The sequence below is a fragment of the Cydia amplana genome, chromosome 15 (genome assembly GCF_948474715.1).
Source record: "Cydia amplana chromosome 15, ilCydAmpl1.1, whole genome shotgun sequence".
NCBI lineage: Eukaryota > Metazoa > Arthropoda > Insecta > Lepidoptera > Tortricidae > Cydia > Cydia amplana.
In genome coordinates this window covers 12,988,272-13,010,788 of record NC_086083.1, presented here as the reverse complement: position 1 = coordinate 13,010,788, position 22,517 = coordinate 12,988,272, and the positions used below count along the sequence as shown (strand labels likewise).

Here is a 22,517-nt window from a genome sequence, read left to right as displayed (position 1 = left end):
TATTTTCACGGATTCGGATCGGACGTAGTGCGAAACCGCTCTGACACACCTTAAACTGATTCTTCTTTTCCAGGATACCTCTACGAGTATAAAACTCGGTTCCCTCTAGGTAATAACTTGATGTTTTATCAGTCCACAGGCATGGTTTTTTTTATATGGCTTAGCTTGAGGATGACTAAAAATTTCACAAACTGGCAAAAGCATTGACATGTTTAACACATTACACTACAGTTTAACTAGTAATACGGTCCTTATGTAATTAATTAGTACATTTTCAAAGAGACTTTGAACTATTATACCGCTTACAATTAAAAAGAAGGCTCGGCTTGTAAACGATCTTAAAGTCACGATTAAATGATAAACATAAGTAATAAAACTGGGTCAGTATTTTTCTTGTTAACCGTTGTTTATTAACACTACCTACGTTTTGACTAGTGTTTCGTTAAACGCTTGTAACCTGTACTGTACCCGTACCACGACTACCACGTGTCACTGACATATATACGCTAACGTCTACGTAATTTACTATCCATACATCTCGCTCACTAATATGCCAGTACGAGCGAGATGCATAGAAAATAAGTTACATTCATGCTAGGGTTTATGCGAGTGCAAACTAGTGGTAGCTGATATACAAGCGATAGTTTTTTTTCCGACGAAATTCCAAAAACTAAAGTCTATTTTTTTATTCGGTAGACTAAAATGACATTTCATAGTATGAGCATAAAATGTCACTTCATACTATGAAATGTCATTTTAGTCTACCGATTAAAAAAATAGACTTTAAGTACTTAACTGTTCCATACGGTGTAATATGGGGCATCTATGAAAAGGGACCTTATTGTCGATGGCGCTTACGCCGCACAGCGTCGCCCGGCGTTTTTTTATTATATCGGAGCATCGTTCATCGCCATCGACAATAAGGTCCCTGTTCATAGATAACGTCACATATTATACCTATTTTGTTATGTATCTTGCTTTGAAAACGTGAATAGAAGCGATATCATTTCGCAATGATAATAACAATATCAGCTGGCCATTTAACTTCGTCTGCCGCTCGTCTGGCGTCGATTTTAGCGGTTTCACTCAAATGATGCATAAACTAAACTATTGCAACCTATTAATCCTCGACACTAAGGCGAAATCTTACAAGTGAATAAAGTTATATCAAAAATATGTAGACTATGTACTCGTAATCTGAAATCTCACAAAAAACGATTACTGATAGTCGGATTCAATTCTTGTTTGAAAACCCTTAAAAATATTTCTCCAGATAAATACAAACAATAAATCCACCCGTTGTTTTTCATTATTGTTGGCTTCCCATTCGTGCATAAAAGCTGCCATTACATCAAAAATACATTTGACTAATCTGTTAAATTGAATTATTTTTAACTCTCACGTCAACACAGTGTTTAAAAAATACTCAAATACATATCTTAGCGAAGCTTAAAAACTGGACAGTGTGAGTCAAAATTGTCTCGACCATTCGATACAGTCGGCTACACGAAGATGCACATATCGTGCACAATGATACGCGTAAAAATATGATACAATCTTCTTTGTTAGAGCTAGGAGCGTATCATATTCGTTTTGGATGATTCGTTGCGTTGTCCAAGATATTATGAATTATCACAGGTGCTAAAATGTTAAAGTGGGTAAATTATTTGAATATTTATATCTCTCTAAACTTCGACAGCGTATTACTTAGTCATGTGTGGTCATGTGGCCTGGGATATACTAATATAATGAAGGCAATCATAGTATTAATATCCGAATGACCGGTTCACGCGTTTTTTTGTTTATTGTTTGTTAAACAAACTTTACACATGGTGAAAGCAAACAAATATTTTTTTATCTTCAGACTTTTATCTTACCTTGACGAACAGGAACTTTGTCATTTACTTTGTCACAATTAGGTTAGTACAATTTAATTGATTAGGCGTAACTAAATGATTTTATAGATTAACCTAGTTCTATATCTGTATACCTAGAGCTGGTATTTTAAATACTTAAATTATCTGTAACACAGTCATATTTGCTATTTTATACATTTTTAAGATACCGTGAAGTCCTACTAAACTAACCATAGGCGCGAAGCATTTACCATTTACGATGTAAGAAATATCATTTGATATTTACCAGTCGCTTTTCGGTAAAAGAAAACATCGTGAGGAAACCTGACTAATCTCAATAAGGCCTAGTTTACCCTCTGGGTTGCAAGGTCAGATGTCAGTCGCTTTCGTAAAAACTACGCCAATTCCTGGGATTAGTTGCCAAGCAGACCCTAGGCTCCCATGAGCCGTGGCAAAATGCCGGGAAAACGTGAGGAAGAACTTAAAGTTCCGTCACACAGGCGCGTTTTCCGGGCGGGGCGTGAGCGGGGCGCGCCGTTTTACATATAAAACGCTCACGCCCCGCCCGGAAAACGCGCCTGTGTGACGGAACCTTTATGGTTATTTAACCGAGTCGATGGTATCGGAACACACGAGTTTGAAGACCTTCAACGCACGGGTTCACCATCCGGTGTTAAAGTGTCAACTTGTCAAGTATCAAATATTTGTCTAAAATAGATTTAGATACTTATCTTACGACGTGTTAAATAGTCACACCTGTTGTAGCATAAAAGTAAACTGTTTGAATTATAAATAATGGGCATGCGTGGTGAGTTGGTGACATTTGATATTTTTTTAATTTGGTGCGTCCTTAAGATATAAAGTGGTACCCAAAGTTTTCTGTTTTACAGCTTTCTTGGATGGTCGCGTTTATAGGCACATTCAAATAAAAACGTACCATTTACTTTTTGTCCACAAACCATAAACTTTTAGGTTTACATTCTACATCAAATTGACATTTTTGTGATGAATTTTCACCGTTTTCGTATGGAACGTCACAAAACTGACATCCATAATTTGCATGACTAAGATAAAGTTAGGACACTTTTTTCTACTGATTTTGAGTCAAAATAACCCAAGATATGTATTTTTTTCCAAATAGGTCAAATGGCACCAACACTTTTTTCTTAAACCCCCTTATATCGTCTGTCATCGTGTCCGTCTTTGTGACGCACTACACGATAGACGATAAAAAATCAAACATGTAGGTAGATCCTGGGCAGTCTAAACTGGTTGGAGCATCTAGACATCATATCCTCGTCTGGGTCCTTAAAATTAATTATTTTAATCTTCCTAGTAGGTATAACACTCAAGTATTCCAAAATACCCAATAGTGATGATTGGCCAGTACCTACAAATAACAGTTATGCACTATTTGGTTGCCAATTAGTAGGTGTCAAATAAATAAATACATGTAAAGTGTAAAAATATTGCGAATTAAAATGTTGCATGTAAACTTACTAACTGAAGGCAAGATTTAATTTTGATTTATAATTTGTACATGTTCTCATAACATTGTTGTAACATAGGGCGAAAAACGGGCAATTTTGTTTATCTTCCACATAAACAATGACATTTGGTAGCATTTAATGTTCATTGATAACTCTAGCAAACTCCTATCTCTAATCGTATTCTGCTGTTTTATAATCACCTTACCCACGATGAAATTAAAGCTCAATTTGCGAAGATTTTATTTTGATAGTTATTATTTCATTACTGTGCGTATTAATCATTAGCAGATGTAATATGCGTAGGGTGTAAATAGACAGACACATTTGTTAATAATAATGTAAATAAACTATCATTTCATTCGCCAGAAATGAATTCGACAGTCTTGTTATATGCAACGAGTGTTTTATGTTTTTTCTGACTAACTTTATTCTTCAAGTTTTCTTAGCAGTTAAAAACTATGCGAAAGCCGGTATTTATATATAAATATTTACAGTCAGCAGCGATGGGCGAAGAGTTCAAAATAAATTGCCAGGCTTATTCGCGTAACAACGAAGTTATGTTCAGATCATTTTGACCACATCGCTCGTTAAGCTACGACTGTCCCAAAAACAAATTGCATTACGTTCAGTTTCAGTTGATAACTTTTAGTGTTTTGTTAGAAATTATCCGTGTTCAAACACTTCATAATAAACAAATAAATGTCGTTTTAATAATGTTTTTACCACAATATCACAAACAAGCATGAAAAATCTACTGCGTAACCTTTTTTATTATTAGCATATATTCATTCAGCATGCAATCAACGATAAATGAAATGAAGTATGATAGCGAAACAATTTTAAAAGTATTTAAATCTTAAAAACTACTTCAATTCTCGTAGGTGTTTATCGGATTCGTGTTACTTTTTATACGTTTTAAGATCACCTATAAGTATAGGTATGTGCATGCAACTTAAGACAAATCTGACCATATCATTTTCTATTTTCAGTTCTCGTGGAGGCGTGTCACAACGAGCCTGGGTGTCTCCAGGACCGAGCGGGGCTTGAAGCCATCACGCAGCTGCATAAGCAACTAGACGACGATGCGAACGGCAACGTCGACCTTAGCGAGAGTGACGATGTAAGTTACTGTTACAAACTGTAGGTTAGTCACGAGTCGGTTGTCAGGACCGAGGGCTTGAAGCCATCACGCAGCTTCACAAGCAACTAGTCGACTATGCGAACGGCAACGTCGACCTTAGCGAGAGTGACGATGTAAGTTACTGTTACAAACTGTAGGTTAGTAACGAGTCGGTTGTCAGGACCGAGGGCTTGAAGCCATCACGCAAATTCACGAGCAACTATCGAGGCCACCGTGACCTCAATAGGCTTAATGCTGTTAGCAATTTTCTTAAATTATCAATCCAAAATACTCGGTAAATCGTTACCCCCTTATTGATAAACACACTACAATCCTCAATTAGCTAATAATCGTTTGTCCTTATCTGTCAGTTTGACTTATAATATGTATTTGTAAGAAAGGGATAAAACATAATTTAACTAAATCAGGCCCGTAAAGTTTTATGAAAGGGGGTTAGACTCAAACAGCTAAGAAGCTCATGTTAGTGTCTTTATTCCTGTGCTTTTTGATCCTAAAGAAGACGGCAGTATTACTCATTTGATTACCGATTTTAATACGATTGTAACCTTGATTATTGGCGCGATTCATGCCAACTCCACCTTTCAACCATACAAATCTCAGACTCACCCCCTCCTGTTCAGGTTAGACGTTCTTGTTCTAGTACATCAGTCAGGAGCAGAAGTTGCTAAGCAGGGAGTTGTTCAAAACTACCTTGACACGCTCTTATTCTCTTAACAATAAAATCGCATGAAGATCATTTTGAACACCTCAACCGCTTAGCAACTATTAACAACAACCATGTGGTATCTTATTCCAGTTCCTCCGAGAGGAGTTGCAGTATGACAGCGGGTACGAGAAGCGACAGCGAGCCTTCCACCACAACGATGACATGCACATATCCGTCAAGGAGCTTTGGGAGGCCTGGCTTAGATCAGAAGTAAGTTACGCTATAATGTTTAACTGAGATTTATGACTGGTAATCTGTCTAAATGACGAGATATGTCAAAGTTGAGCCCAAGCTAGTGTCCAAACACTATCTGACTTTCCACTAAACGGTACGGTACAACGGATTGTGTTAATTTATATCTATTTGTCCATACACTAAATAGGTATATACTTATTACATTAGAATAAGAATAAGAAGAATAAAAATAATATTTATTTAAAAGAAAAAACCTTATTAACAATACATAATGTCCAGTGCAATACATGAAATTATATGTTCGGGATACAATTTCATCCTTTTTTGTGGCATAGCAGAAAACTTGTGTCTCCAAATGATATTTGGTCATTTGCATTTTAACTTGTACTTTAAAGCGCGACTTAAGTCGTGTTTCAGCAACGTCTAACCGTCACATTCCTGACAAAATGTATGGGATTTGACATTGACCGTCAGTTTTGTGACGATTGCTAACCGGCCGTTAATGGTACACAGTAAGTGAAAATGCCCATTTATTAGAATACATGTAGGTATGTTAGTCGGAAAGGTCTGTGAGGCTGTGCGCCTTAGATACCTGAAAATAAATGATATTTAATTTGTTTAAAGTCGGTTAAAATTAGGACTCATTTAGACGGTCCGAGAACTTGCATGCGAGTTTCATTACATTGCGTCATTTGATCGGTCGGCTGAATTGATGTAACCTCAATCGTCCGCAATGTAATTAAAATCGTATACGAGTTCGTGCGCCGTCTAAATGAGCCCTTAGGGCTGATTTAGACGTCGCGCGAACTCGCATGTAATTTTAGTTATATTGCGGACTGTTGGTTACCAATTCAACCGACCGATCAAAACCCGCAATGTAATTAAACTCGCATGCGAGTTCTCGCATCGTCTAAATGAGCCCTTAGTCTGTATAGGCCCTGTCATTCTTCGTGTTCTACGCAACAGTAGCAGTTGTAAATCCCTTACCCAGATTCTTGAACGACGACTCTCAAACGACGAACCATTATAATTATAACTAACACAAAAAAGTAGCGATCGACTATTTTCCGGCGTAAGAAACGGACGTAATCATTTAACTGGCTGTTCACACTACCGGCGAATACTTTTTCTAGGTGTGCGGAAAAAGAAGAGTCGTAGAATGTATGGGCTCCCCTACATTTCACGACTCTTCTCTTTCCGCACAGACTCTAATGGCTAATATAGACGGCGCACGAACTTGTATACGATTTTAGTTACATTGCGGACCATTGAGGTTACATCAATTCAGCCGACCGATCAAATGACGCAATGTAATGAAACTCGCATGCGAGTTCTCGCATCGTCTAAATGAGCCCTAAGAGAAAACACTTGCCAAAAAAGTCAAAACTTGCACATCGCTGATTGCCTTTTCTTGCCACAATTTATATTTCAAGAACATCGTTTTACTTAAGCAACCTTCCTGATATAGAACTCTATCGTTCCAGGTCCACAATTGGACGGCGGAGCAGACGGTGGAATGGCTAACGCAGTCTGTAGACCTCCCGCAGTACAGGAGTCTGTTTCTGCAACACAAAATCACAGGCGCCACGCTGCCCAGGTAAGGGCTCATTTAGACGGTGCGAGAACTCGCATGCGAGTTTCATTACATTGCGTTATTTGCTCGGTTGGCTGAATTATTGTAACCTATTGAGGCTATTGACCCCGCAATGTAACTAAAATCGCATGCGAGTTCACGCGCCGTCTAAATTACCCCTAGTTATGACATGTAGAAATTAATATTAAATACAAATTTGAAAATTGTAGATGCGAAGGATTGATCTCCCATACAAATTTTGATTTTTGCGCGTTTTTCTACTGAGAAAGCGTTGTCAGTAGAAAAACGCGCCAGAGTATTTATCAATCAATATTTAAACTTATACAGGGTGACACCCAAGACGTAATACAAAATAAGTAATTCTGACTTAATTGAAGATCGAGAACACGATGCACTAACTCAGTTGTTAAAGTTAATCAAAATTATTTTTTGTCATTTTCTAACAAAATAATTAATTAAAATCTCGTAGTGTGGACACACTGTCGTGTGGCACCTATTTAACTAATTCTGACATTTAAAACATAAAACTACACTCATATGATGTACACTCGAAAGCAATGAAAATGGCTAACTTTTTATGGTGATTCTCATAGGAGACCGTTTTTGTTGCTCTTGAGTGCAGTAACATTCTTTTGTACATTATGTCTAATAATGTAATAATTAGCGATAAGTAGGTACTTGTTTAAAAGATTTTATTGCTAAATCAGACTAATCCAATGTTTAGACGTATTTCAACAAATGTTCGAAGTGACCACCAACTTGCGCTTCACATTATTCTGCACGACGTCGAAGATTCCTCCTGACTGATTCTACCAAGTATAATCAGTCAGGAGGAATACAAACTGGTTGGCATTCAGAATTTCCTATCCAACGCTCAGGAAAAGTTTGGTCAAGGTACCTGTGTTCGAAACGCCTCCGAGTATCTTGGGCGTCGACCTCTACGTTGGGCATTAACTGGGACTGTAAATTGCCCATGGTCTCTCAGATTTTGTACGAGTATGTAGGAGTTGATCAATTGCCGTGTTGGAATTGGGCACTCTGTACCGTTCGTGAAAAAGTGCTTGCGTCCGCACCGTACTCCGCGATGTAAAGTACATTTCTGCCATGACAACTCGCTGGATATTTTTATATGGATATGGAGGAGGCATTATTCATTTAATAACACGAGTTCGCTACAATGACAGGCTAACCAAAGTTTGTTATGACAAGCGATTTCAATAATGTGTGAAACTGCATTTTATTCATAAATTATCGGTCGAGATAATCAAAAAAGGTGAGTGTTTACTACGAAAGTGGTTACAAACTTTTTTTTTTCATTTTAAGTAGGTAGGGTAACCATACTGAGCCTAAAAATTAGAGATAAAATTAAACCAATAATGTTAATGATTACTTTAACAACACGAGACCTAGCAGGGGCTTATAACACCAGGAAAATGATTCCGAAAAACGTATTTTGTATTACGTCTTATGTGCAGGGATCGGATATTCGGATTGATATTTACCTAAACTTTGGCGGCGTGAACGGTATGGAGACGGACTCAACTTTATTTTCGTAATAAATTTCCCGGGATTTCCCGGGATTTGTTAACTATGTAACAAGGCAATCTAAACTCATATTTGAACATTTTAATACGCTTATTTATTATGTATTTAATGTAAGTTACTATGGAGAAATATTAAATTCAATGTACCTGAGATTTATTCAACTAGCGAAGTATCATTATCATAACTTAGTTTAACGGAACTTGTCGTGAGTACTAGTACTTTTAAAACTACGAGTACTTTAGAAATTGTTTTCCTTCGACGTTTCAAGGACGACATTATGCCCGTGGTCTCAAATTTTTGCCCTTCCGCTATCTCTGCTACCGCCATTTTACTATGGAGAAATATTAAATTCAATGTACCTGAGATTTATTCAACTAGCGAAGTATCATTATCATAACTTAGTTTAACGGAACTTGTCGTGAGTACTAGTACTTTTAAAACTACGAGTACTTTAGAAATTGTTTTCCTTCGACGTTTCAAGGACGACATTATGCCCGTGGTCTCAAATTTTTGCCCTTCCGCTATCTCTGCTACCGCCATTGTCTTACGCATAGCAGGTAAAAAAAGACGGGCAATACAAAGAAAATTCGTCACCACGTGTACTTTAGGTATGTACGTGGGCTTTATCTTAGAGATTAAGTGGGGTGTTGAGAGTAAATCATAGTGTCACGAATACCATCAAGATCTAACTAGACGTGAACCTTATGTACAACTGACAAAATTGTACCTTTTGCTTGAAAACGTCACATATATGTGTTATACAAAAATAGTTATTTGTACAACAAGAGATCAAAGTTTGATATTTCTTCGAGTGCTTATTTTGAGTCCCGTGCAAGCGAAAGATTCTATAATAGATTCACGAGCGTAGCGAGTGAATCTAATTTAGAATCTTGAGCGTAGTAAGGGACTCAAAAGCGCACGAGATGTAAATAACTTTGATCTCGTGTAGTACACAACATTTTTCACCTCAGCAGTGAGAACATATTAGAGAACCCGAAAAATGTATTCCTTCTTCATCACTTACCTCTATTCACTCATGTTTTCTTAAGATATACCAACAATTAAATTTTCACCTCAACAGCTCGAACCCTTGGTACTTTGCTACTTAAAAACAGTGAGCAAAATCGCATTTTGCTCACTGAGTGAGCAAAATCGCATTTTGCTCATTTTGTCTCACTCAGTGAGCAAAATGCGATTTTGCTCACTGTTTTTAAGTAGCAAAGTACCCTTGTTCGAGCTGCTGAGGTGAAAAAAATGTTTTATTATTCTCTTATATTACAGAACCCTTGAATCTACTATAATAAGTAGTAAATAGTTATGTAAGATATGTATAGAGAAATGCTTACATTATTTTGCCAATTCACGCTGCGGCTACACTACATACACTGTTCTTGTTAGATCTATATAACAACATATTTCCTTACAAAAATTGTCAAAAATAGCCATAAACTAAACATGTAGGTAAATTTGTACCATCTTATGTCATTTCGTGCGATCCCGGAGTCCCGGAGCATATTTATTAAACTTATAATAAAAAAGAAGCCGACTCCATATTTTCCCAACAATTTCCGGAATTTTGCCAAGTTTAGGTAAATATCGATCCGAATATCCGATCCCTGCTTATGTGTCACCCTGTAGTACTAAGTGGTACTGATTTAAACTATCACGATTTTTATACATTATTAAATTGTACAACGGGACTTAATGGCGTGTCTAAGTGTCTCCACCACTCCAGCAATAGTTGCTAAGCGGGCGAGGTGTTACAAATGATCTTGACGCGACTTTACTGTTAAGAGAATAAGAGCGCGTCAAGGTAATTTTGAACACCTCGCCCGCTTAGCAACTTCTGCTGCTGACTGTAACAATATTTCCGTCCGCAGGTTGGCAGTGAACAACATGCAGTACTTAAGCAACGTCCTTGGCATAAAGGACCCCATACACAAGCAGAAGCTGGCCCTCAAGGCCATGGACGTGGTCCTATTCGGACCCCCTAAAGGTAAGATCCATCCTTATTAGTACACTAGCGACCCGCCCCGGCTTCGCACGGGTTAACAAATTATACATAAACCTTCCTCTTGAATCACTCTACCTATTAAAAAAAACCGCATCAAAATCCGTTGCGTAGTTTTCAAGATCTAAGCATACATAGGGACAGGGGTAGTCGTTGCTATCTACCCATCCGTTTGGTGGTAAATAAATATACATAAGATAAGATAAGATAAAAGATAGTTTATTCAAGTAGGCATAATTACAATGCGCTTATGAACGTCAAATAAAGCTAGGTAGACCGGCTCCAACCCTACACCTCTGCCCCGAGAAGATTTAAATCCCCCCTCAATTGGAGGAGGGTATCCCAATATGGGACCGGCAACAAACTCGGCGGGACACATCTTTTCAAAAATAATTACATCTTATAATTAACATGCATTACGAGAAAATAAGGGAAAAAATACAATTTAAATTACTATAGAATTCATGCAATTATACACATAAGGTGTAATAGAAATTTGATTTAGAAAATATACATATGTACATGGAATCATACAAAATCGTAGCTCTTTCAGAAAACATATCAAATTCTTACAAAAGGAAAAGAAAATAAAGTTATTAAAAGAAATGGGAAAACATATTATATAAATCTGATTGATTATTATTAATTACCAACATATAATATTTGATGTGCTTTCCTGCTTACCTGAGCTGTGTCACCTATAACTCTATACATAATACAATGTTTTTAATTGCTACTACTTTTTATTAGTTAGTTTCTGGTTTGGACCATGCATGTTTGTCTGTCAAGTAGTCCTCGACTCTGTAATAAGCTTTTAACATCAATGACTTTTTTAAGTAATTCTTAAGAGCTGGAAAGGGTAATCTTAAAGCATTCTCAGGTAACTTGTTATAAAAATGAATGCATTGCCCAACGAATGACTTTTGTACTTTACGGACACGAAACTTTCTGATAGCAAGCTTATTTCTATTTCTAGTGTTAAAGTTATGGACATCAGAATTCTTAGTGAAGGAGTCTAGATTCTTAATAACATAAATAATACTATCATATATGTATTGGGAAGCTACAGTTAAAATATTAATTTCTTTGAAAAGTTCTCTTAATGATTCACGCGCTCTTAAGTTATATATAGAACGAATGGCTCTCTTTTGTAAGACAAATATAGTCTGTATGTCAGCTGCTTTGCCCCAAACCAGAATACCATATGACATTACACTATGAAAATAACTATAATAAACAAGGCGAGCTGTTTCAACATTAGTCAGTTGTCTAATTCTCCTCACGGAGTAAGCGGCCGAACTTAATTTGTTAGCTAGTGTTCCGATATGAGGACTCCATTGTAGATTTTTGTCCAATGTTAAACCAAGAAACAGAGCTTTATCTACCATCTCTAAGCATTCATTATTCAAAAGTATTTTAGTATCGACTGGTTTAACATTCGGCAAAGAAAATCTAATACATTTGGTTTTCTTAGCATTAAGAAGCAAATTGTTCATAGTAAACCAGTTAAGGACATTAACGAGTGTGCTGTTAATTACACTATAATCGGTAGATTTCCGATCAACCTTAAAAAGTAATGATGTGTCATCAGCAAAAAGAACTATTTCACAAAGATTTTCTACTATACATGGCAAATCATTTATATAAACCAAAAACAGGAATGGACCCAAAATAGAACCTTGCGGCACTCCTAATTGGACTACAGCTCCGCTAGACTGGGTTTTGTTTACAACAACTGTTTGTGTTCTATTGCTAAGGTAAGAAGACATAAAGTTTAGGGCATTTTCTGACAGACCATAGTGTTCTAATTTCAAAATGAGCGTTCCATGATCCACACAATCAAATGCTTTAGAAAGATCACAAAATATGCCAATTGCATCACAAGAATTTTCCCAAATATTATAAATATGTTTAATGAGTACCGAAGCAGCATTGGTCGTGGAACGGCCCTTTGTGAAACCAAACTGATTGCTTGTAAGTAAAGTATGTCTGTTGAAGTGACCCAGTAGATCATTTAACATTAATTTTTCAAAAACTTTACTTAGTACAGGAAGTATTGATATTGGTCGGAAATTAGCCATATTACTCGAGTCACCAGATTTAAAAAGAGGAATGACTTTACTATATTTCATAAGATCTGGAAAGACGCCTTGTGAAATTGAAATATTATAAATTACGGCTAAGTAAGGCGCTATTACGTCTATGACATGACTAATGACTCGAACTGATGTTCCCCATAAATCTTCCGTTTTCTTTAAATTGAGTGACTTGAATGTTTTAACAATATTTGCTGAATCTACTTGACTAAACTCAAAGTTAATATTACATTTCTTAACATTAGCGCAAAGTAAGGAATGAGCTCGAGACGAAGATGAATGTAGACATTTCGTGGTATTAATAGCTATTTTAGAAAAATAATCTTCGAATGCCGAGGCAACATCGTTGTTTGACATGGTAAGTTGTTTATCCGAGACAATGTTGACTTGACAATCGCGTGATTTACATTTACCATTTACAAATAAACTTACCCTCGAAAAATATCACTTACTGCCTTTTTGTCAGTCAGTTAAAAATTTATAAATGTTTCCTCTATGCCAGCTGTCTCACCTGTCGGCAGAAAATGGAACTTCCTTCTATGAATATAGTTTGCGCAGGAGAGCGCAGCTATGTGACGTCGCGTTGTTGAAGTTTATACATAGATGGCGCGCTATGTTGCCAAGTTTTAAGGCTATACCTCAGTATAGCCTCTCAAGTCGTGAGACGTCATAATCGGTACACGGCGGGAACAAGTTGATAACTCGAGATATTTTATTGAAGAAATTTGAACTTGAAATTTAATTGCATAAGGTTCAAATTTCTTCCATTTATTCCCGCGAGTTATCAACTTCTTCCCGCCGTGTATAGTGATGGTGATGAACAATTCAACATACTTCATTTATATGAGTTTATTGCTGATTTAAGATGAATGCGCAGAAAAATATTTGTTGTATTTGTTTTTCATTTAAATCTGTTCAGCGGTTTAAGCGTGAAGGGGTAACAGACAGACAGGCAGAGTTACTTTCGTATTTATAATATTAATAGGGACACATGCGGACCAGTAGCCAATTAAATTAGTGATATTTTGTAGTAAAAAAAAACCGAATTGATTGTGTATTATACTGGCATGCCGTTTTATTTCAGTGAGGTAAACTTAAAAAACCTTTTTTATTAGGGTTCCGTAGCCAAATGGCAAAAAACGGAACCCTTATGGATTCGTCATGTCCGTCCGTCTGTCCGTCCGTCTGTCCGTCTGTCTGTCCGTCCGTATGTCACAGCCACTTTTTTCCGAAACTATAAGAACTATAATGTTGAAACTTGGTAAGTAGATGTATTCTGTGAACCGCATTAAGATTTTCACACTAAAATAGAAAAAGAAACAATTAATTTTGGGGGTTGCCCATACTTACAACTGAAACTCAAAATTTTTTTTTTTCATTAAACCCATACGTGTGGGGTATCTATGGATAGGTCTTCAAAAATGATATTGAGGTTTCTAATATAATTTTTTTCTAAACTGAATAGTTTGCGCGAGAGACACTTCCAAAGTGGTAAAATGTGTCCCCCCCCCCCCTCCCCTGTAACTTCTAAAATAAGAGAATGATAAAACTAAAAAAAATATATGATGTACATTACCATGTAAACTTCCACCGAAAATTGGTTTGAACGAGATCTAGTAAGTAGTTTTTTTTTAATACGTCAAAATCTCCTAAATACGGAACCCTTCATGGGCGAGTCCGACTCGCACTTGGCCGCTTTTTATCATAAAAGTCAAAGTATGTTCTTGTAACTAAAATCGCATGCAAGTCCACGCGCCGTCTATATGAGCCCTAAAGGCTTCGTCACACAGGCGCGTTTTCCGGGCGGGGCCTGAGCGAGGTGTGAGCGTTTTATATGTGAAAGCGGTGCGCGCCCCGCTCACGGCCCGCCCGGATAACGCGCCTGTGTGACGGAACCTTAACTCTAGCCCGATCCCCAAATATTATTTAAAAGTTTTAAAACCAGTCAAGTCATCAACCTCACATCACAAAGCGATTTTTTTATCTTAACGACCCGTCATTTATTATAAACCGGCAACGCAAGTTAATGGCGAACCATTATTATAATAACACATCACGATGTTCACGATTGTGCGCTGTAGGTATGAGTGTGTTTTACTGAAATGTCACACGTGCTGAAAATATATTATTGCAGAAAATTCTATAGAAATGAAATGAAAAATTGAAAAAACCGGCCAAGTGCGAGGCGTCGCGTTCCAAATGTTCCGTACTAAGTCACGCTTGGCTGCACATTTCTAATAGGTTTTCCTGTCATCTATAGGTAAATAACTATTTTGTGTATTTTTTTTTTATTTAGACCCAGTAGTTTCGGAGATAAAGGGGGGAATGGTCGGGCAGACAGAGAGACAGACGCACGAGTGATCCTATAAGGGTTCCGTTTTTTCCTTTTGAGGTACGGAACCCTAAAATTGTAAAAAGGGTCTCAATTAACCCTGTTGCTGCTATTAGACCAACGAACTATTTAGAAGTCTGACTAGTGTACGTGATGGTTTCTTTTTTGCACACTTCAATTATTTTTAAGCGTAGGTAAGCGTCATTGTAGATCTGTAGGTAAAAATAACATCAATTTATGTCAACAGTAGATAGAGCTGAGCTCAGAGTCATAGTAAATTGCTTTAGCCACTAATACACTCAACATATATGAAAATGGATTACCTTTTATATAGGTAAATGGACATTTCTATAGGTAATATCCCATTTTCATTGCCTCTGCCATAGAGAAATATAGTAAGACAAGAGTGCTCACTCCATACATCAGTTCAGACTATTAATTTAAGTGTCTACATCTAGCATCGAGTAGCGGAACTATCAGTACTGCTACTTGACAATAGATGTAGCGCCGACCGGAAAGTCTTATCTCAACAGCATAAGACTTTCCGGTCGGTGCTACATCTATTGTCAAGCAGCAGTAGTGATAGTTCCGCTACTCGATACTAGATGCTAATAGTCTTTTTGGTACTAAAGCTGATGTATGGAGTGAGCACTCTATGTATTTTTTTCTCTATGCCTCTGCATAGATACGAATTCGCCGGAACGTCATTAGCTTGGACTCGAACATACCAAAAATGTATCTATTATGTCATTGGCACCGCTAAAGTACTATAAAAACTACAAGTTTTTTGTGGTACTTACAAAAGTCTGACGAGTTTTTTTCATATAAGTACTATACCTACTACTAAACCATCGATGACACAGCAATAATGGTAAATCGCCGCACCTTATATGGACTCTCCCACGCTAAACTTAATATTTTAACCAAGTCCAATGTACATAAATGAAGATATTAGTCAAGAACTAAAATAAATGAGCATTTCTTCAAATAGTTTGTATCAGTCGTTCAGGTTTGTTTTGAGGGTCAAATGTCTGTATGGGACCCATTGTCTTAAAGCAATACAAAAGTCACAAATTATTGTCAAAGTCTGGCACCGGCACTTTACTGACGAAATGCTTCTAACAAAATGGCAATACATCGTGACGTCACCATGTGACCGCCACCGTCACTCGAAGAGAGGCCTATCCTCCTAAGGCCCAAGGTCCTACCCATATTACTTATTATCTTTGTTATTCAGACCCAGCTATTTCAACAATTGTGTAGTCATAGCGTACCACGGTCCTACCAGTAGGACTTAATAGAAAACCCATCATTTTGTTTTTAACCGTACCGTACTGACTACATACTCAATTTTTCGTTGGGCCTTAGGAGGCTATGCTCAGCAGTGGGCGATAAAACGCTGATATAATGACGAGGATGAAAACAAAATTCTATATGTCAAAAATGTAGCGTGGCATTCCAATTTTCGAAGTTTTCAGGCGAGTTGTTTATGCGCAGTACACACGCGGAGTAATTTTTGAGCTCTAAGCCAGACTTTAATGGTTATTCTAATTCGTGGACTTTAACTCTTAAATTCGAAGCACGGTTTTTCATAGACTTTAAACCGTCTATTTCCTTAAAAACCATGTCAGCTGACGTCACACGAGAACCATTTACTTCGTAGTGTTTAACTGAAACCGCAATATATTTGCTTCCTCGTGCTATTTTGCAGCTATAAATTAAATTGTCCGATTGTCCTCGTAATTCGCCGCAAGATTGTGTCATCATCAGACATCGGATTTCAGGGGGCAAAATTGAATGGCATGTAGGGAGTTCCTATATCGATAAACTTAACTATCGATGCTTTTCGTATATAATAGTATCGCTCCAAATTTGGTTTGAAAGTGCTGTTTAGTTACTGTATTTGAGCTGACGCGAGCGAGCGAATGCAAAACCAGTACGTTTCCCATACAATACATTTAGATTAAGGGCTCATTTAGACGGCGCGTGAACTCGTATACGATTTTAGTTACATTGCAGACCATTGAGGTGACATCAACTCTGCCGACCGATCAAAGAACGCAATGTAATGAAACTCGCATGCGAGTTCTCGCACCGTCTAAATGAGCTCTAATACTGGCCGTGCCTATCATAACTCACAGGATAGTTTATCCTCTGTCGCGCTCTAAAGCATTACTGAATTACAATTTTATTTTCACCTCAGCAGCTCGAACAAGGGTACTTTGCTACTTAAAAACAGTGAGCAAAATGCGATTTTGCTTACTGAGTGAGACAAAATGAGCAAAATACGATTGTGCTCACTCAGTGAGCAAAATGCGATTTTGCTCACTGTTTTTAAGTAGCAAAGTACCCTTGTTCGAGCTGCTGAGGTGAAAACTTAATTGTTGGTAATGTTGGTATATCTTAAGAAAACATGATTGAATAGGTAAGTGATGAAGAAGGAATACATTTTTCGGGTTCTCTAATATGTTCTCCCTGCTGAGATGAAAAGTTTTGTGAACTACACGAGATCAAAGTTATTTACATCTCGTGCGCTTTTGAGTCCCTTACTACGCTTAAGATTATAAATTATAGTATAGAATCTTTCGCTTGCACGGGACTCAAAATAAGCACTCGAAGAAATATCAAACTTTGATCTCTTGTTGTACAAATAACTATTTCATTCAGTCGAGGCATCGAATTGTGACTGAGTCCATAATGTCCGACCGCGAGTTACTTCCAACGTGTTATTAAGTCATATTTACTGGTGACACCATGTTCTTTACATAGTTTCAGGACAGACCTAACACAATGTTTTTAAAGGTTTGGTTATGGTTTCTTTTAACTTTTTGGATTATGTATATTATTGTAGGATTATTTTCATCATCTCGTTGTATATTTTAGACAAAATACTTGCTATGAAAAAATTATCATTGTTTCAAAGTCATTGCGATTTGTCACAAAGTATTCACTACTTCAACTGAGGTTTTTTTTTTGCCGGTTTCTATGATTATATAATAGAAGATTAGCATATTCATTAATCTCTTTTTGCTCGCATACTTACTTTGCGGGTCACGGCCTTCGAGCCTGGCAGTAAACAGGTCATAACTTGCTGTCTCGTCAAGATTAAAGAAATATTTCTGCGATAATCTCATTAATTTAACGCCAATATTATCATCAGTTCGCAGCACACTTAATAATAAGTTACAAAAATTGCTGTAGATATTTCTAACGGAAAGATCAGTGGTGACAGTGGTGTATTAAAAAATCTTGAATTGTTCTAACGTGTTGTCTCCATCACAGTCTCACAATTACCTGCTTCGTGTGATGTCACTCCACTGTAACATGTTGTCTGTGCTGCAGTTTTTTATAATCATCTAAAAAGTCCAAAGAACTGACGTGCTCGATAGTCCCAACGTGTAGTCACATTTGCTAATCACGCCCACGTTCTACAATGTCGGTTTGTGAATGAATCTACTCTAGTCTTTAAAAATCGCGACATATATTTTGCCCGCGCCACAGGTTTTTATGAAGTGGTCTATAGTCTTTAAAATTACTGTGCCTCTATGAGTGGTTACTGCGCCCGCCTCGTGTGTGTTTAAAAAGTTTTATTACAGTTTTTAAGAAACTGTCCCTTCCATCGGGCTTTCACGTGTCACCATGCCATCACGATTACTTCGAATGATATCACTCGATCGTGCCGTATTGTCCGCGACGCCGGTTTTTGCCAATCGTTGTTGTCTTTAACCCTTAAATGCATTATGATGTAGATCTACATCGTATATTTTGATGGCCCGTGGCTCAATTACTACATCTGATTTTTTTCTTTATTTTTCCCACAATCTATACAACATTACCCATCTATTTCAATTTATTAGGAAATTATACAAAAAATCATGCATTTAAGGGTTAAAGAACTGTCCCTTTAAATACACTTACGCGTGGCCACGCGAATCAAACTATAATACAACAATTTAAAAATTGTCCTCGAGCTTGGTCACCGTCTCATCACGGTTACCACGAATGATATCACTCGATCGCGCCGCATTGTCCGCGCCGCCGGTTTTCGCGATGTTCGTAAGGCAGTGACATAAATGTAGTGTTATGATGTGATGTTCGAAACCTGGGTCGCTCTAGGGACGACCTACTGTGTGTTTTTACTGTACAGTGGCCGATACGTGGATTTGACTGATGACGACGGTAATATGTTGTTTTAGGAAATATATCACTACATAGTAACTAGAGTCGAACCACGGATAGTTTTACTTACCCGTGGTGCAACCAGTTGGACATAGCGGTTGGACCACGGGTCAGGAGCGGTATAAAACAAAGTCGCTTCCCGCTGTCTGTCCCTATGTATGCTTAGATCTTTAAAACTACGCAACGGATTTTGATGCGGTTTTTTAAATAGATAATAGTGATTCAAGAGGAAGGTTTATGTATAATTTGTTAACCCGTGCGAAGCCGGGGCGGGTCGCTAGTTAGAAATAAAACATGAAATATGTACTTATAAATTTTGTAAAATTTGCAGAATTATGTGCCTGCTAAAATAGTTTGTCAAGCAAGAATGACCATGATTCATAATAATGATGTACTATATTACTTATTAACTTCAATAAAATAAAAATCATTTGCAATTTTCGAACAAAACAAAATCAACCCTAAAACGTACAATTATTGGTTCAGATTTCACTGGCAAATGTTGGATTTTTTAGCCTTAGGAGAATAGGTACGAATAGCATAATGACAGCTGACATTGAACTATTGTGTTTATAACTGCTTATTATTTATCCATTGGGGCTTCATCTCTTGTAGACTTCGCTCTTTTACCTGTTGACTTACTTTTTGTAAACCTATACCTAAGCCCGTACCATTATGAGTCACTGACAGTGTCAAAACTGACATATATATTATACGCTATCGAGAACGTAATTTACTTTGTATGCATTTCGCTCGTACTCGCATTACGTTCTCGATCGCGTTTATGTCAGTGCCAAACTGATGGTAGCCACACTATACTTGAGTCGCTTAAATTCAAACTCTGATAAATCAAACTGACAGATTTTGAGATTTTGGTACAAGAAGAAAAGGTAATAGTGTAGATATTTGCTACGACGGTAGAGTGGTATTATCCGAGTTGAGTTAAGCTACTTATTTTACTTAGGTATGTACTTGCGGCATGTTACGCGATAGAAAATGTTACCTTTATAAACGTATTTCTAGAGAAATTTGACATTCATGATGACATTGCCACACTTTGTCATGTTTGTGAGAGCTTGGGTCGTCCCGTAGTATTTTAATGCTTTTTTCCGGTAACACTGCTGTTATTATTGTTCGCGTAACCTGTAGTTTACCTATGTTCCTTTTGTTTACAAGCCGTCAAATGTCAACTCATGTTAACCGCGCTGCAGTTTACCTTATGTTAATTTGTTACAAGGTTTAAGGACATTAAGTCTGCATTTGAATAGTTGTTATTGATTAGAGAGATATACAGTAAAACCTCGGTAAGGGGATAGTGGACGACCGCCTCTCATACTCCATATAAACATAGTCCTCATTTTTACTTTTTTTTTTATGTGATTTTTAGTAGTACCTTACACTCGTGTCATCGTAAGATAAGATATGATAAGATTTATTTATTGTCAAAGCTGTGTTGGTACATAGGTCTTATTAATATCACAGAAGTCCATCAGCATGCCCATTTCGGGCGTATTCGAATTCGAGCGGCCCTCGCAGTACTCTAAGTTGAATCGGTTTGTGTACTTACACCAATTAGCAATTAGGTACATACCTTAAGTTAAGGTTACGTACTTACGGTGAATCTTCTGTAATTATTGCAATTAGTATTAGTACAGGGAAGATCAACCTCGCTGGTTGCGTGCGAAGTTGCCATTGCAGTTTTGATTCTATATTGCAAGATTTGCAAGGTTTTAGTTTGGTCTGTATTGGGCACACGCGTAAAGTTTAAACTACCCATCTGTTTCTTGAAATTACACGGGGTTCCAAAGGATAATTATCTTGATAATTATCGTCATTATTATGCCTGACAATTATAGATTTGATAATAACCTAATAAAATTTATAAGAATAGGTACCTATAGCAATAAACGCTCCAATTATCTTTTACTATCAAAGAATTCAAGGAAAATAAATATAGCACCATCCATAACTGGGATAATTATCCGATATTAATTGGATAATTATCGCGATAATTAACAAATATGTACTATAATTATCTGGATAATTTCGAACCCTGAACACAATTTAAAATATACCGGTATCTTCGTACGCGGGATACTGTCGCGGCTAATTTATGTGTGCTGGGCAGGGATCGGAACCGGTTTTTTGCAAAAACTTAGAAATAACCAAATTTTTCGAATTATTTTATACTCGAAATGTAGGACTCAGTTGTGTTTTTAGGTTACGACTTCGTATTATTAGACTGCTCAATTAGAAATGAAGTAATTAGCAAAGAACGAAAAAATACCGTTTCCGTTCCCATACAAAAAATACCGGTATCCGATCCCTGGTGCTGGGGGCCTAGCCAAAATGACAATCGTACAACTAAAGTCTATTTTTTCTTTCCGTAGACTAAAATGACATTTCATGTGTTGCTAGTTTTTTACGTCTTATAAATAGTGATGTGCTACAACCGGTACTAACCGAAAATAAACTATTGGGAGGTACTTGTATTTGTTGATGAAGTGTCTGTAACACAATGAATGGATAACCCGTGACGTGCTAAAAGGGGACACTAGGAGAGATATTAAAAATGTGAAATAGTGTAGGTAAAAATGCCATCATTTTGAGGTATTTAGAAATGTTGTATTCAGGTCTATACACAATATTTCTAATATTTTAATGCGATTTGGCGTTGCGTCAGGTCGGCGATACGTCAATGTCATTTTTTTAATGTTTGAGTAGATTAGTAGTGAGTAGATTTTATTTATTGTTTATTTCCTATCATGTAGCGAGTAGATTACATTTATTGTTAATTTTGAATCTAAAATTTATTTAATATATATCGGTTAATCACAAACCGAAATCAAAGGTCAGGGGGCCGATTTTTGAATTTAGATCGCTCGATTTCGTCACTCGAAAATCGGTGGAAAACGGCGAAATGCTGATTTATGAAATACGAGCGATAGAAATTTGGAATCTAGTGGTATTGACCACTCGATTTCAATTCTATTAGTAGAATTTGAATGCCTAGCAGTGGAGATATTATTGAACAAAATACACGAAATCGAACGTTCGAAATTCAAAAATCGGCCCCTTGCACTATATGTTTTAAGCTGGTCACATTATTTCTACGTTTGACATTTGTGGTTGTCATTTTAGTCTACGGAAAGAAAAAATAGACTTTACACACGCCAAACGAAAAGTAACGTCACTAGAGTAAGACCAAAGAAAGTCTGCAGCGCTAGATTAAAAGTAGTTTTTAAAAATCAGTATGCGACAACACCACAGAAAATGGATTAAATAGTCTTGATACTTGTGAAATTTCTACCATATTTACCGTCAATGAAAAAATTAAGCTTACATTAACAACAACAGCTTAATTTTTATGGT

At 36.9% G+C, this 22,517-nt stretch overlaps 1 protein-coding gene across 2 annotated transcripts in view; it reads left to right on the top strand.

Annotated features, from left to right (window-relative positions):
• Window positions 1-22,517, top strand: part of LOC134654617 (stromal interaction molecule homolog) — a 76,659-nt gene that overhangs the window by 32,275 nt on the left and 21,867 nt on the right. For both annotated transcript variants that reach the window (XM_063510083.1, XM_063510082.1), the window contains exons 2-5: window positions 4,336-4,466; window positions 5,284-5,403; window positions 6,873-6,985; window positions 10,408-10,523. In XM_063510083.1, coding sequence (XP_063366153.1) covers window positions 4,336-4,466; window positions 5,284-5,403; window positions 6,873-6,985; window positions 10,408-10,523 — 480 coding nt within the window. The remainder of the gene's footprint in view (window positions 1-4,335; window positions 4,467-5,283; window positions 5,404-6,872; window positions 6,986-10,407; window positions 10,524-22,517) is intronic.